We start from the raw sequence: 13,580 nt of genomic DNA on the forward strand, positions 1-13,580 counted from the left end.
GGGGGGGGGGTCAGCTTGTGTCCGATGCAGTGGAAGTGGAGGAGTGCTGCTGGCAGCTCAGGCATCGTTCCACGGCACCAGCAGCTCCCAGCAGCCCCTGCTGCCACAGCACCCCTCCACCCCTCCGCCCCCACCCCCCCTAAAAGCTGTCAGACTCCCAGAAGCCCCTGCTGCAGCCCCTTCAGTCCAGCCTGTTAATGGGGGGACGACTCTGTTCATTATAACATCATCTGCATAACAAGACTGTGATCAGTGATGATGCCACTGTAATACTGTATTAAAGGCCCAGCTTTCCTCTTTAAGGAGAGGGGGCTTGTGGGTAACCTGTGTGTGATGTGGTCACTGAGGAATTCTGGGAAGCAGATCTCTCTACCGCATGCTGTAGTAAAACTTCATGCTACAGGTAGTCCGTAAGAAGTGAGATAAGATTAGCACAGCGGCTTAAAAGTGCTGAAAGGCTGTGAATGTGTTCACCGCCATCAACAGAATAAAGTTATTCCGAACGCCCCTTAAACGCCTCATCATTCCTCCGTTAGCTAGTTAGCAGCAAAATTTTGAGCCAATAGCTAAACAATACTATACTATAATAAAACACACCTGTACCTGTTATCATGTGACCAGTTAGTTCTGGAATTAGATCATGTGATGTCAACTGGCTGATGAAGACCACGAGATGCAGCTTAAAGCTTAAACTAGCTTGACTTGCAGGCGTAATCTTTGTGGGCGTGTCCCTTTGACAAAGACTGGCGTTTGTCAACCGGAGAGGGGAGGAGCTTTTTCCGGACATTTTTGCTTGTGTATTGCGTCACGGCACGCCACTAGATTTAACAACTCCCTCACTGCGTCCAGGTTATGCTACAGACGCCTGACGACAGTTGCTATGTGTCACGCCTGATTGTTACGATCACTGATTTTCACTTGTAGAAAAATAGTTTATAATATTGAACCTGGTTATGAGTGAATCCTCAGAGGTGTTTCCCCTTCAAAATAATGAATAAACCAAAAACATGCCAAACACATGCACGCACACACACACACACACACACACACACACACACACACACACACACACACACACACACACACACACAAAGTCCTTAATTAGGTTGGAGTTTGTTCAACAAGCTCATTAGTGCTTTCGGCCAGAATTTGTCCCCCTGCTGCTTCTTGTTCGTTCAGCTCGTTCTGGCACAGTTCGTCCTCCGTCGTTAACTTTTCATCACGACGAGGAATTAGATCCGAATGATCTCGTTAAATTGACCAATTTGTTTGTTTCATGGTCAACATGACATCATCAGACGCTGCTTTACTGAGTCGGAGAGGTCACCGTCCAGCAGCCAGGAGAGATATACCTGAGACAATACAACACACACACAGTCACTGAAATCAGCATCAAGCAGCAGTGGGTGTGTGTGTGTGTGTGTGTGTGTGTGTGTGTGTGTGTGTGTGTGTGTGGATGTTTTGTCCAGGATGCCACTCGGCAGCATGTTGGAATGACATGTATGAACATGTCAGAGCCACAGGCAGCTGCATGTGTCAGGTGCCTCATGGGAAATGTGTGTGTGTGTGTGTGTGTGTGTGTGTGTGTGTGTGTGTGTGTGTGTGTGTGTGTGTGTGTGTGTGAGGTAGTCTGGACTACTGTGCAGCAGTGTGTTTGTGTATGTAAAGTATCTGTGGACGTGAGTCTTTCTGAGGAGTTAAGACAGTTGTTTTTTAAGTGACAACATTCAGCAAAGGGAGATATTAGAATTTAAAACTTTTTTTAGAAAGTCATGACATTTTTATTTTAGAAACGTGGACTTTTTGGACAGTTTGAAACACTTAAAGAATGGAGACATTTTGGACAAGGGTGTTATTAATGGAAAGTGAGAAACCTTTTTAAAATGAGAATCTCCTCCTCGTGGTCGTATCCCTCCGCCTCAGGGACTAGTTCCAGGTTACATCCGTGTTTATCAAGAGTCAAATAAACTATGAATCATTTGTGAGAAATCCTGTAGATTGTGTCATTATTGTCTTGAGTTAAAAGTGGAAAGACTTTTTGGAAAGTGTGGACAGTTTTGGAATTTGTGGCAGTGAAGATGACGACAGTTTTAGAAAATGAAGGATTTTTTTGGGGGGGGCTGGGAAACGAGGAAGTTTTGGGAAAGTGAAAAGATGACATTTTGGCTGATTTTGGAAAGTGAGGACAGTTTTGGAGTGTGTGTATGTTTCAGAGAGAGAGGACGGTTTTGGAAGGTAAAGCAGCAGCAGGAACAGAAAACAGCTTTTAGACACTTTTTGTCGCTGTCGGTTTAAAAAGCCTGAAGATGAAACTTTTCTCATGTTCAGGAAGTTTTCTGTCTCTGCCACTCGACACCAAGTCCTTTTTTATCTTTTCTAGAGTGCAGCAATTTGTCCCACATCATCAGGCTCCTGGACAGATCCTTGGGAATCTATTGCTCTAACAAGCTTTTGAAACATCTCTTATTTTGAAATTTCAGATTCTTTTGAAGAGGGCCAGAGGCTGCTGGACAGATCTCTGTTCTGATTAAAGACCAGGATTAAGGAGGGGTGACCTTCTTTTTTTTTGTATCTTGGATTCATCCTGCTCGCCGTCTGAAATCAATAGGCAGCTCTGTAGGCTTTCACACATCCATCTACTCTCACAGATCAATCCCCCTGCAATCCTCTCCAGCCCTCAGCAGGAGTGCCGGGGGCTTTTAGGGTGAAATTATGTGGTAGTACTTCTGCCGCTGCTGCTGGTTTAGAGGAAGTAATATGTCGACTTCAGGGCTTTCTCATCACGCCAAAAATTGCAGTTGGTATTGGTGCCGTTATTAGTGGCTCCCCTCAGCAAAGACTTCAGCCATTAGAGGCTGCGGTCGGCGCAGCACAAGATGAAGCCTCAATCTAGCGAGATTGGCTATGATAATAGAGCTGCTGCGAGCCTATTAGAGCCCAGTGTGGTTCAACCGCCTCCACTGCAGGTGAGCTGCCGGGCGGGAGGGAGGGAGGGTGTGCGCTGCAAAAAATATCCGTCTCCCAGAAGTTCACGCAGGCTGGTACCGACAGGAAGTGAAGGAGGACAGAGAGATGGAGATTTTCCTCCATTTTAGATTTTTTTCATGCTGTTTTTTTTCTCCGCTCATTAATAATTTAATCTCCGCCACATGTCACATGACATATTTGGATGTTCCCAAAAATAAGTTATTCACTTGTTTTTTTCACATCATTTGACAGAATATCTCTGACTGTAGGTGAATCCCTGGAGGTGTGATCCTGCAAAATGTGACGACATTTAACCTCTAGGTGACGCTGCAACCAAACGCAACATATATGAAATGCAGAGTTTCCTTAAAGCTCCTCCAGTGTAAAGGTCTGTGTCCATGTGTAGTGTGATTATAGATCAGCTCTAGCTTCTATATTAATACTGTGAAAGTATCAAAGCCTCAGTCCACAGAGAAATGCACACAGCCTGTATTCAGAAACTGAGCCTTAAAACCAGCCGTCAGGACTTCTGGAACTTTGTGATGTCACAACAAAGCAGTCACCAAGCCCCGCCCACCTGGACCCACCATCCAAACCTTGCAGGATTTGGTTTCTCTGAGTGTTTTTACCTGAAATCTTCTGTATTTTTATTGGATCACTCAGAAAACAATCAGCCAATCAGAAGAGAGGCTCAGAGCGTCCTCTCTTCTGATTGGCTCACCGACCTGTTGTTACTAGAGCTCCAGAGAGAAGCCTGAGAGAGGAGATGTAAAACTACACTGAGATGGTTTTTAGATCTTCAGATGGATCAACACTTCAAATAAAACACAGAAGAAGAAGAAACATGGAGCTTTAAACATTTTATTGTCATTATCTTCTGCCGCTGAAGCCAAGTAGCATTACCTGCAGTTTTACAATAAGATCATAAACAAACAGTATTTCCTGAATGAGAGGTCAGGCCCACTCCAGAAATGAAATCCAGTCATTACTTTGCTGATACACTAAATTCAATTTTGGAAAAAGTCATTCAGCAGTGTTTTATAAAAAAAAACAAAAAAAAACACTTTCTCACTTTTTCTTTGACTCGTCACTTTAATTTTCTACCAAAGTCTTTTAGATAAACAAACTGGAAACAGCGTCTGTGACAGTAAATAAATGGTAAACAAATATAAGTTTATGTTGATCCTCTCGCATGTGACATTCATCTTTAAACCTGAAATGGAAAAATAGAGAGAGGCTCATCCGGACTCGACTGTCGCCGACATGAAGAGCAGAGTCTGACTGACATACCTGCAGTTCTCCCCCTGCAGAGTGCAGTTATGGCTTTCAGGGGTTTTGGGGGGTTTAAGTGAAGCTTGTATTGTGTGCTTACAGTGGCGATTGCCCCCCCCCCTTCCTTCTACTCCTCCCTTCTTGGATGCCCACTCATCTCCTGCACCCCCTCTCCTCCCCTCTCTGCTTTCCCTGCTGCCTGGCTTAAGCTAATCCCATTATCAGTGAGGCGGCCTGACGCTGATGTGGCCTGCTAACTGACCAGCTGCTCCGAGTCTGGCCACCGCTCGCACGCTGGAAAAAATGTCGGCTAAAAACAAGTCGGGTGAAACCAGAGCTGAGAGAAGTGAGACAAAACGCAGCTTTGTACTTGGTGGATTTCCATGTAACAAACATGTTTTCTGAAGTTTTAAAAAAAGAATTATGAGATGGTGAAACCAACTTAAACTTTGGTTCAACAGTTAAAGAAGGTCTGTGGTATAAATGATGACAAACCCTGAGTCCTGACATAGAACGTAACTGGTGGATGATAAAAATAGAACTGTTTTCTGTTATTGTTTCTTTGTGATTTCAGCACAATTATTCTTTTTTCTCATATGACATTATGTCTTGTTATTGTAGGAGAGGTCACATGGTTCATAATAAGATCGATGCAGCACAAAAAGATTTTCATTATGTCACATCATGACTATTATTTCAGAATAAAAGTTGTTAGAATAGATGATGTAACTAATATTTAGCATAAATGAGCCTTGAATAGCTATAAAAACTGCACTGAATTGATGAGGAGGATCTGAGGTGTTAGACAATAAATAAAGGATGCAGGTAACTTTGGACAACTCTCAACACCTTGTTGTCATCTGTTGACTCTACCACACACTGACATGTGCGGTCAAAGTGGAGAGAAGGTGGCAAAGTGTGAAAATGTGTGAAAGAGGAGTCGACATTTTAGCAGAGTGTCAGCACGACGTAGAGCTCACAGATCATGGTGCTGCTAAACAAATACAAATCAGATAAATAATGAAGTCAGCCAGGTGACAGGTGTGAAGATGCACAAGGTGCACGTGTATCTGAATGAGTTTTATATATAAATGTCTGAAGAGAAACACAGCACATGAGGAAGGGCATCAAAGTTCCCTGTTGTTCATACACAGAAGCTACAGTGGAAACATGACAGGACAAAACCTGAAGCCTCTGTCTCCGAAGAATTATGTTGCAATATGCACTCATTACTTTTATATATAATATATAATACAATATAATATAATATATAATTATATAACTGAAAATATGTGTGGACAGAAGCACTGGACATGATATGGATTTGTTTGCAGAGACGTAAATGTTGCGTCTGCTCTCAGGAACTAAACATGATTTTAAGGTTCATGGCAACTCAGCACTTCACACTTTTCTGGTGTTTTATTTGAAGTCTGGTGTTTTTTCTGAGTGATCCAATAAAAACAGAGCACATTTCAGGTAAAACAGGGTCCAGGTGGGCGGGGCTTGGTGACTGCTTTGTTGTGACATCACAAAGTTCCAGAAGTCCTGACGGCTGGTTTTAAGGCTCAGTTTCTGAATACAGGCTGTGTGCATTTCTCTGTGGACTGAGGCTTTGATACTTTCACAGTATTAATATAGAAGCTAGACCTGATCTATAATCACACTACACATGGACAGAGACCAGAAGATCATGGTCTGTGTTGAATAGGTCGAATAGGTTGAAAGGTCAACACTGAGCAGAAGACAGGAAGTGTTTAGGAAGTAAAATTTTACCAACAAAGTGTTTTAGAGGCCTGAACCTGCACTAATGCACCTGGAGCCAAACACTGTATTTTATCTTAATGTAATGAAACATTTAACAGAGCATTTTACAGTTTGATATATGATTTGATTTTGTTTTGCATATTTAACTGCTGGAGAAAAAACAAATGCTTCTACAAAACACATTTGACAAAACCATTTATAAATATATAAATGTAATTGGAGGCAGGATGATGCATCCCCATGAGGCTCTATGGAAAACATGACAGTAATACATTATTAAAAAGGAGGAGATTCCTCCCTCTGGACATAATGTGTTCATCTAGAAAATACATTCTCATTCATTGTGCATAAACTAAAAATATTTGCATCTTATTTCATTTTCTTGTGATAAACCCTGACTCTGAGGCGTGGTATTTTTTACAGTGTGCTCTGGCTCGGAGGCCCAGCAGCCTGCCAGCCTATCAGCCTCCACACCGGCTCTGCTGCCTGCTAGCTAGTGCACTAGCCTGGACAGCATGTGGCGTGGATCCCCATGGAAAGTCGGCGTTGGAGTTCCACAACGCAACACAATAAATGCCGAGTCACTCAGAGCGACGCTAATCCAGCTTCCCAAACAATGTGAGAGGCCCCCGCCGGGTCCGAGGGCAGGTAGAGGAAGATTAGTGCAACCTGGAGACGAGTCTTTGTGGCTTGTTGTGACCAACGAGCTGAAAGAGTTCGTTTTAACGAGCAATTTCATCTTGATGTCATTCTGAAGACGAGGGAGAGGAGCTGACTGACTGACGGGTGTCACATCTTTAACGTTTTTAAAGTGTAAACATCTTTTATTCTTTTTCATCTGTTTCAGAGCAGCCAGGCTTTCAGTTTAATTTGATTAAAATGTTCTAACTGTAGCTGATGATTCTGTCAAAATGAGTTTGAGGTGTAGATTAGAGATGATCAGGTTCAGGATGATTTACCCACTAAAATCTCAGACCAGCGTCCTCACACTATCCAGCTGCAAAACTTACAGATGAGAGAAGAGATTATTTATATATATAATATCTCTCATTATTCTTTACGAGCTCATTTTTGGCTGCCCTGGGTTTCGCCTGTCAGGCTGTCCTGCCGTGACCTTTCCTGCAGTGTTTGGCTTCTTGTGGCTGCACCATGGTACAATAAGGCCAGGAACACACTGGATGCGTGGCGTGGCAGCTGCGTCACGTGATCTAGAGATTTGACATCTCGCCTATTTTTAATGTGTGACGTATAACCCAGCAAGACAGACAAAGAAAAGAGCTGTTGATGTCATAGTGACATCATGGCAGCAACATGACATAAAACTGACACTTTCACCATAGTGTTAATGTGTAGGATGAATCTGAATATGATACAGACATGAATTTTTTATTTTTTTAAGTATTTCAGCAGCTGCATGTGAGATTTTAGTGACGTTTTCTGTCAAAAACAAATAAGAAATCAATTAATAATGAAAAGAAATCCAACACTCTTCTTTGAGCTCGGTGTTTGGTCTCCACCAGCTCCTGAAGGGAAATCTCTGGCTCTTTAGCTGCTGAACGCTCCACTCTGTTCACCAGCTGCTCTCGGACTGTGAGGTTCGTTTATAGCCTGAAAATGAAGCTGGTGAGAGGAACTAATCAATAAACCAAGACAAGGAGCTGAAAGACGCTAAAACGCTCAGAAGAGCTGGATTTATAGTTGATAAATTACAATATTCTCCCAAAAATGTCAAACTAGATAATCAGACATTTTTGATAATATACGGATATTATTTATTTCACGTCTGTATCCATGAATCTTTTCATTAAGGTTGAATCGTTATAATGAAGATATTTACACATCATTTAATTCATCTGTCAGACTATGACTATGATCTCTTTGCAAGTCACAAGGATTATTTTCCCTTAAAGGAAAAAAAAAAAGAATAAGAAAAGAAAATTCTTAAAAAATAAATGAAACGATTGAATCACTTTTAGGAAACTGAAACTTAAAACAAACCAAACCTTGTTAAAACTAATTTCTGTGGCTGTTCAGAAACTTTCCTTTTTGCATTAATGTATTTCTCAGTCAGAAGAAGAAAAAAAAGATCCTGTGTTCGTTGGGTTTGTGTTGCAGCGGTGATGTCAGCCGTCCTCTGGGTTCAGCTCTAAACCAACACTGATTAATAATTTATGGATCATCCCATTATGCCACTTTACACAGTTCAAAGGCTCCACATTTGCATCCCAATTTGTTCACTCTGGTATAAAGACCTTTTTGCATCAGTATTTCTCGTATAAATGGAATTTGGGACGGTCTGTCCTCACATCAGCGGATAAAGAAGATTAAAGTGCGGGCATCCTGCGCTCCCTCCTCCTCCTCCTCCTCCTCCTCCTCCTCCTCCTCCCTCCTCTCTCCTTCCATCTCCAGCTCAGCCTCGGGGCTTTGATGTGTCTCGTGATGCTTCTGAGGAAGGCAGACATGAAATACAGTGGACCTACATCCACAGAAAGAACATGTAGCATCGGGGTTTTTAAAAAGGCTTTTTATTCTTTTCTTCTGCTGATGAAATAAAAAACAAAGACTGACAGTAAATATTAACAAATGCTTTTTACAAATCTTTATTTTTCTTGTCACTAGTCCTTTAAACTGTGGATAATGTAGGACTTTAACTTCAGATGAGCATTTTAACTGCATTTTATAACATACATAATATTTGACCAGAATAAGAAATGTATTATTATTTCAACTTATTTGCATGTTTCCTGTCGCATCGCAACATCAGAAAAATTAAAAAGATAAAAGGTTTATTTTGTCGTTTATCCTCTTAAACTGCACCGACCCACTGGTGCGTTTCAAACTGAAGCTGTGCAGGTAAAAAAACGGAATTGTTCAAACTTTATTGAGGATCCTGATGTTTCCAAAGACGCCGAACATGTCAGAGAAATGTATAAAATGTATAAAATGTATAAAATGATGCAGAATAAATGTCAAGTATTTATGTTTGACTGAATGTTGAAGCAATAAAAAAACATAAAGTTTGGGGTTTGAATATTTTACTCAGTTTGAACATTATACAGCTTCAGTATCGATCTGGAAGCAGCTGAAACAGAATATATCAGATACAGTGAGAAGATTTTTCCAAAGGGAAATAAAAGCAGAAAACTGGTTGTTAAAGGACGCCTCCGTCTTTTATTTTGATGCCTCACCGTTAATCTTCCTTCAAAATAAAACAGGTGTTTTTGGTTTTTAAACACATAATGTAGATATAACAACATTTAAAACAAAAGTTTTGCCGAAAACCATCGAAAATCAGTTTTATTGTGAAGAAACAAGATGCTTCTTCATTCAGCGTGAAGAGAATAAAAGTGAAAAGCTTAACAAACTTTTTTCTCCAAAACGAAGCGAATCGACAACAACAACAAAGCAACAGGAGGTAAAGTCGAGAGACGCAGCGTTACCATCCTGCTGAAAGGAGCCGAGCAGCTTTAAATGTCACTGCATGCATCTGCTTCATGTGCTTACAAATGACTATTGATTGTGAGCCTGACACATTCGGCCCCGACTCCTTTATTTACAGGTTTTGGTTTTCAAGCTGTTTTTAGTGCGATAACGCTTCGAGCGGCGGCGGCAGACAAAGGCCCGAGCGAAGCCGCCACCGCCACCACCACTCGCTCGCTCGCTGCTGCTGCTGCTGGCTCGCCACTTGTTTTTGTGAATCCCTCCACATCGCCAGTATCCGGGCAGATATGTACAGTCTCCCTGCCCGTCTCATTTCAATTGGCCTCCATCTGTTTTGTCTATCCATGAAAAGGTCTATTATGATCCTCTGCTCTTTGTACAAATGGACTACTAAGCGGATAGGGACCCCCACCACCTCCCGCTCCCTCCCCCTTCCTGAAACATTAGCCCTGGATTCCAAGGAGCTCGTCCTGCCACCGCTTTAATTATCCAGCGCCGGCGGAGGGATCTTAATTTTAACGAGTTTTAAAATGCTCCGTCTTTAGATTTGCTTCAGAAAAGAAGCAGGGAGGGAGGAGGGGGGGGGGCGAGCGGGGTCTTTATTAACCCTACAGTGACTAGCTAATGTGATTGAAGTGGAACCACCTGGCAGGGGGAACTGTATAGTCAGCTGCCACTGAAGGCCAGCGGACTGGGAGGACCAGGTGCTGCGCTCCAGCCTCTTAATTGGTGCCATGTAATAGCTTGCTTCAGTGCACAGTACGGCTTGGGGCTAGGATTAAAAAAAGCTGTTGCTGCTAGCAAGCACACAGAAGTCCATTTTCTTTCACTACCCCCCCCCCCCACCACCACCACCACCATCATAACCCCCCACTGCAACACACACACGAACACAGACACTCCTTCAGCTGCAGGAGTGCTATTTGTGTTTGGTGACGTGGCTGGAGGAGGCTGTTTGAGGTGAACAGCCGCCGTCACTGGTGGTGGTGGTGGTGGTGGGGGGGGGGGTTGGTTTGATGCATCTCTATCTGCTGCTGGATGGAGCAGAGTATCAGCTCCTGAAGTCTGGGACGGTCGACCCGCCGAGGGTCCAACCTCAGACAGGAAAGATGCACAAGGAAGCGTTCACCTGACGGCACAGTCCGTTTCATTACTTGCTCTTGTGTGTAGGAATACGGGAGTAACGCGGTTCACAAACTGTAGTTCCAAAGTAAAGGGCTGTTTGACAGCAAGATAAAGTGATGAAATTATATAAAATGTAGATTAAACTAACGCGTAGCGGCTCTTCACTCAGCTTGTGCACCGCTGCTCCTGCTGCTTGTGATCTGAATCTACTGCAGGTGACAAACTGACTGACTCTCACTCAACCTGAACCTCATGTGACCACGTCAGGTAAAAAAGAAAAGAAAATAAACATATACACTCTCAATGGCCTCTGTCGATTGATGTCTATTTTTAAAAAACTTTCAAAAACAGGATGTCAGGGACCCGCGGGAGCTGTGAACACGAGTCAGACCTTCGTGGTCACTGGCAAAAGAAAGAGTCAGAGAAAGTTCATTTCCCTTCTTTTCCAGCACTTTAAGACAAACTAACTGTTGCCTGATCAGTGGATGTATATATGAGCGTGGTCATGGGAATTCACAGGTGTGTAGGGAGGGGGAGGGCCCTAAGCCGCAGAGTGACCCCCCCCCCGTCAATGAAGGAATGAACCATATTTAAAGTAAAAATAAAACTGGTTGCCGTAGGTGACGCCATGACAGACGTCCTCTCATTCAATCCTCCGGTCGTGGTGTTTGTACTTGAATGGAGCGGCACACGACTCTTACACACATTCATCCTCCTGGTTGTTTGTGTCCTCAGACAGACTGTAGCTGTAACATAATCTCCCTCAGAGTGACAGTGGCCACAGATGGAGCTGATGCAGTGAGGAGGAGGAGGAGGAGGAGGAGGAGGCCGAGCTCTGCTGCGTTCAGGGACCCTCAGCCTCCCCGCTGCACCGGCTGCCAGGTAACCGTCCACAGGGCCTGACCGCCTGATCTCCTCCTGGGCCCGGGGGCCGGGAGGAGCTGGCAGGCGGCAGGAGCCCGGCTGGGACCGAGGAGCAGCAGGATTATTGTTCTTAGAGACAGAACAACAGAGTGAACATGAACGTTAGAGAGTGACAGAGAGGAGGAACAGTTTCTGTTTCTAATCAAGTGATAAAACGACTAAAAACAACAAACGTCAACATTTACAGGAAAGATGTTTTTGAGTTTTACGTTTTACTCTCTGAAACTTGTAAATCAGCTTTAACTTTAACGATGCAACAAATTTTCTTTATCGATTGATCGCTCACTCTAGAAAACAGAGTCGACAGGAACGTCATCACATCTCTTCTTTTTCCAAAACAAATATATGTTTTTGAGAAAGATTTCTGAGCCTCTCTTCTGATTGGCTGACTGTTTTTTGAGTGATCCAATAAAAATAAAGCAGATTTCAGGTAAAAACACTCAGAGAAACCAAATCCTACAAGGTTTGGATGGTGGGTCCAGGTGGGCGGGGCTTGGTGGCTGCTTTGTTGTGACATCACAAAGTTCCAGAAGTCCTGACGGCTGGTTTTAAGGCTCAGTTTCTGAATACAGGCTGTGTGCATTTCTCTGTGGACTGAGGCTTTGATACTTTCACAGTATTAATATAGAAGCTAGAGCTGATCTATAATCACACTACACACGTGCCGTCGCCCAATTCAGGGACTACGTCCTTCGGGGGACGCGGTCTACGAAGGCTGAACCTAAAATGAGGCAGTTTGATCTACGGAGGATTTTCGCTTTGCGGCCTTACCGTAGCGTTGAAAAGCACGACTCTTAATTCCAGAAAAAGAGGTTTTCAGTCTCTTGGTTTCAACAGTCGTACCTTTAGCTGTTGAACTGAGCTGAAACACAATACTTAGATCCACCAATGTAACCCTCAGGCTCTCTGTCAGTGTTATTTGCTTTCATTACCAGCAATGAATTTTGGGAAAGGTTTGGAGCCACCCGTTGGATCCTTTCTGTCTTCAAATGCAGCCTCTGAACTGAGACTCAGCTGTGGACATCTATCTTTAAACAATAGGGACCTTTAAGACGCATTTTTCTGAGAGCTGTAAATGTGGATCCAAAGGAGTGATGCTTGTACATTGACTCCAGGTTCAACATGAATAATTCTCTTCAACTTGAGGAATATTCAAGTCAATCAGGAGCATTTTGACATATTATTACTTTTCCCGCTCTAAATATACAGAGAAGTGAGTATGAAAACATCTGGTGATCTGTGATGGAGCAGAAGATGAAAATGCAGCAACAACAAAGCTGCTTTTCACTCTGACATCCAGGTTGAAATTTATTGATTGAATTCTCTGTCTAGAAACTCAAAGTCCAACCGGCTGAAGTTTGAAGCGCTCTCCAAAGCGCCTCCGTCGCGTCGCGCAAAGAGTAATATAAGGAATTAATTTCCCTCCTGCTGCATCCTGGTACGACACACATGAAAGCATTTAATCAGAGAGAGCGGGAAAACCCAGGAGAGGAGGGAAAAATAAAGAAAAAACATCAGAGCAGAACAACAAGAATGAAATTGAACTTCAGATCCTCTCACGCAACCTCTCTGCGTCGTCTGTCAGTCACAGCGTGCGTGTTTACCGACGGATGAGTGGAATACTTGCAGCTTTAATACCGTGTGAGCCCCGCTTCATCCTGCCGGTGCTCAGCTGCCGGCGAGGGGAATGTATCTATAAAATGTCTCAGGGAGCCGTCTCTCCATTTGACAGCCCTCCGGGAGAACAAAGGCTCAGCGCTAATGCAGCTCAGATCAACCGCCTGCTTTTCTATTGAGCAAGGTGCCAAGATGCACGGGGCTTTTAATGCCGGAGTGCCCGACGCCGGCCGCCAGGGACCGTCTTCAAAGCCTAATGCAAAGTGAGTCATCCACCACCCGTCTCATAATAAGTCCCCCTTTAATTCAGCCCCCTTTGGTTAATTATTTGCCATTGTGTGTTACCCATCTGAGCCTGTGTCAACAATCAAAAAATTAGTTTGAAAAGAGGCGGTTTAGTGATCGGGGGCCGACCTAAAAGCACAGCAGCCCAGAAAAATGTGGGCCGGTGCGGGGGCAGGTGGGGGGGT

The 13,580-nt window shown here is 43.5% G+C and overlaps 1 protein-coding gene across 1 annotated transcript in view; it reads right to left on the minus strand.

Moving 5' to 3' along the window:
- The window catches only part of LOC111645215 (uncharacterized), a 22,844-nt gene that overhangs the window by 8,834 nt on the left and 430 nt on the right, over positions 1–13,580 (minus strand). The window contains exon 2 of the mRNA XM_087170418.1: positions 11,422–11,562. Within this exon, the coding sequence (XP_087026544.1) occupies positions 11,422–11,562 (141 nt within the window). The remainder of the gene's footprint in view (positions 1–11,421; positions 11,563–13,580) is intronic.

Source organism: Seriola lalandi, unplaced genomic scaffold, assembly GCF_002814215.2.
Source record: "Seriola lalandi dorsalis isolate HSWRI2012SDOR001 ecotype SW California unplaced genomic scaffold, Sedor1 jcf7180002054947, whole genome shotgun sequence".
Classification (NCBI taxonomy): Eukaryota; Metazoa; Chordata; class Actinopteri; order Carangiformes; family Carangidae; genus Seriola; species Seriola lalandi.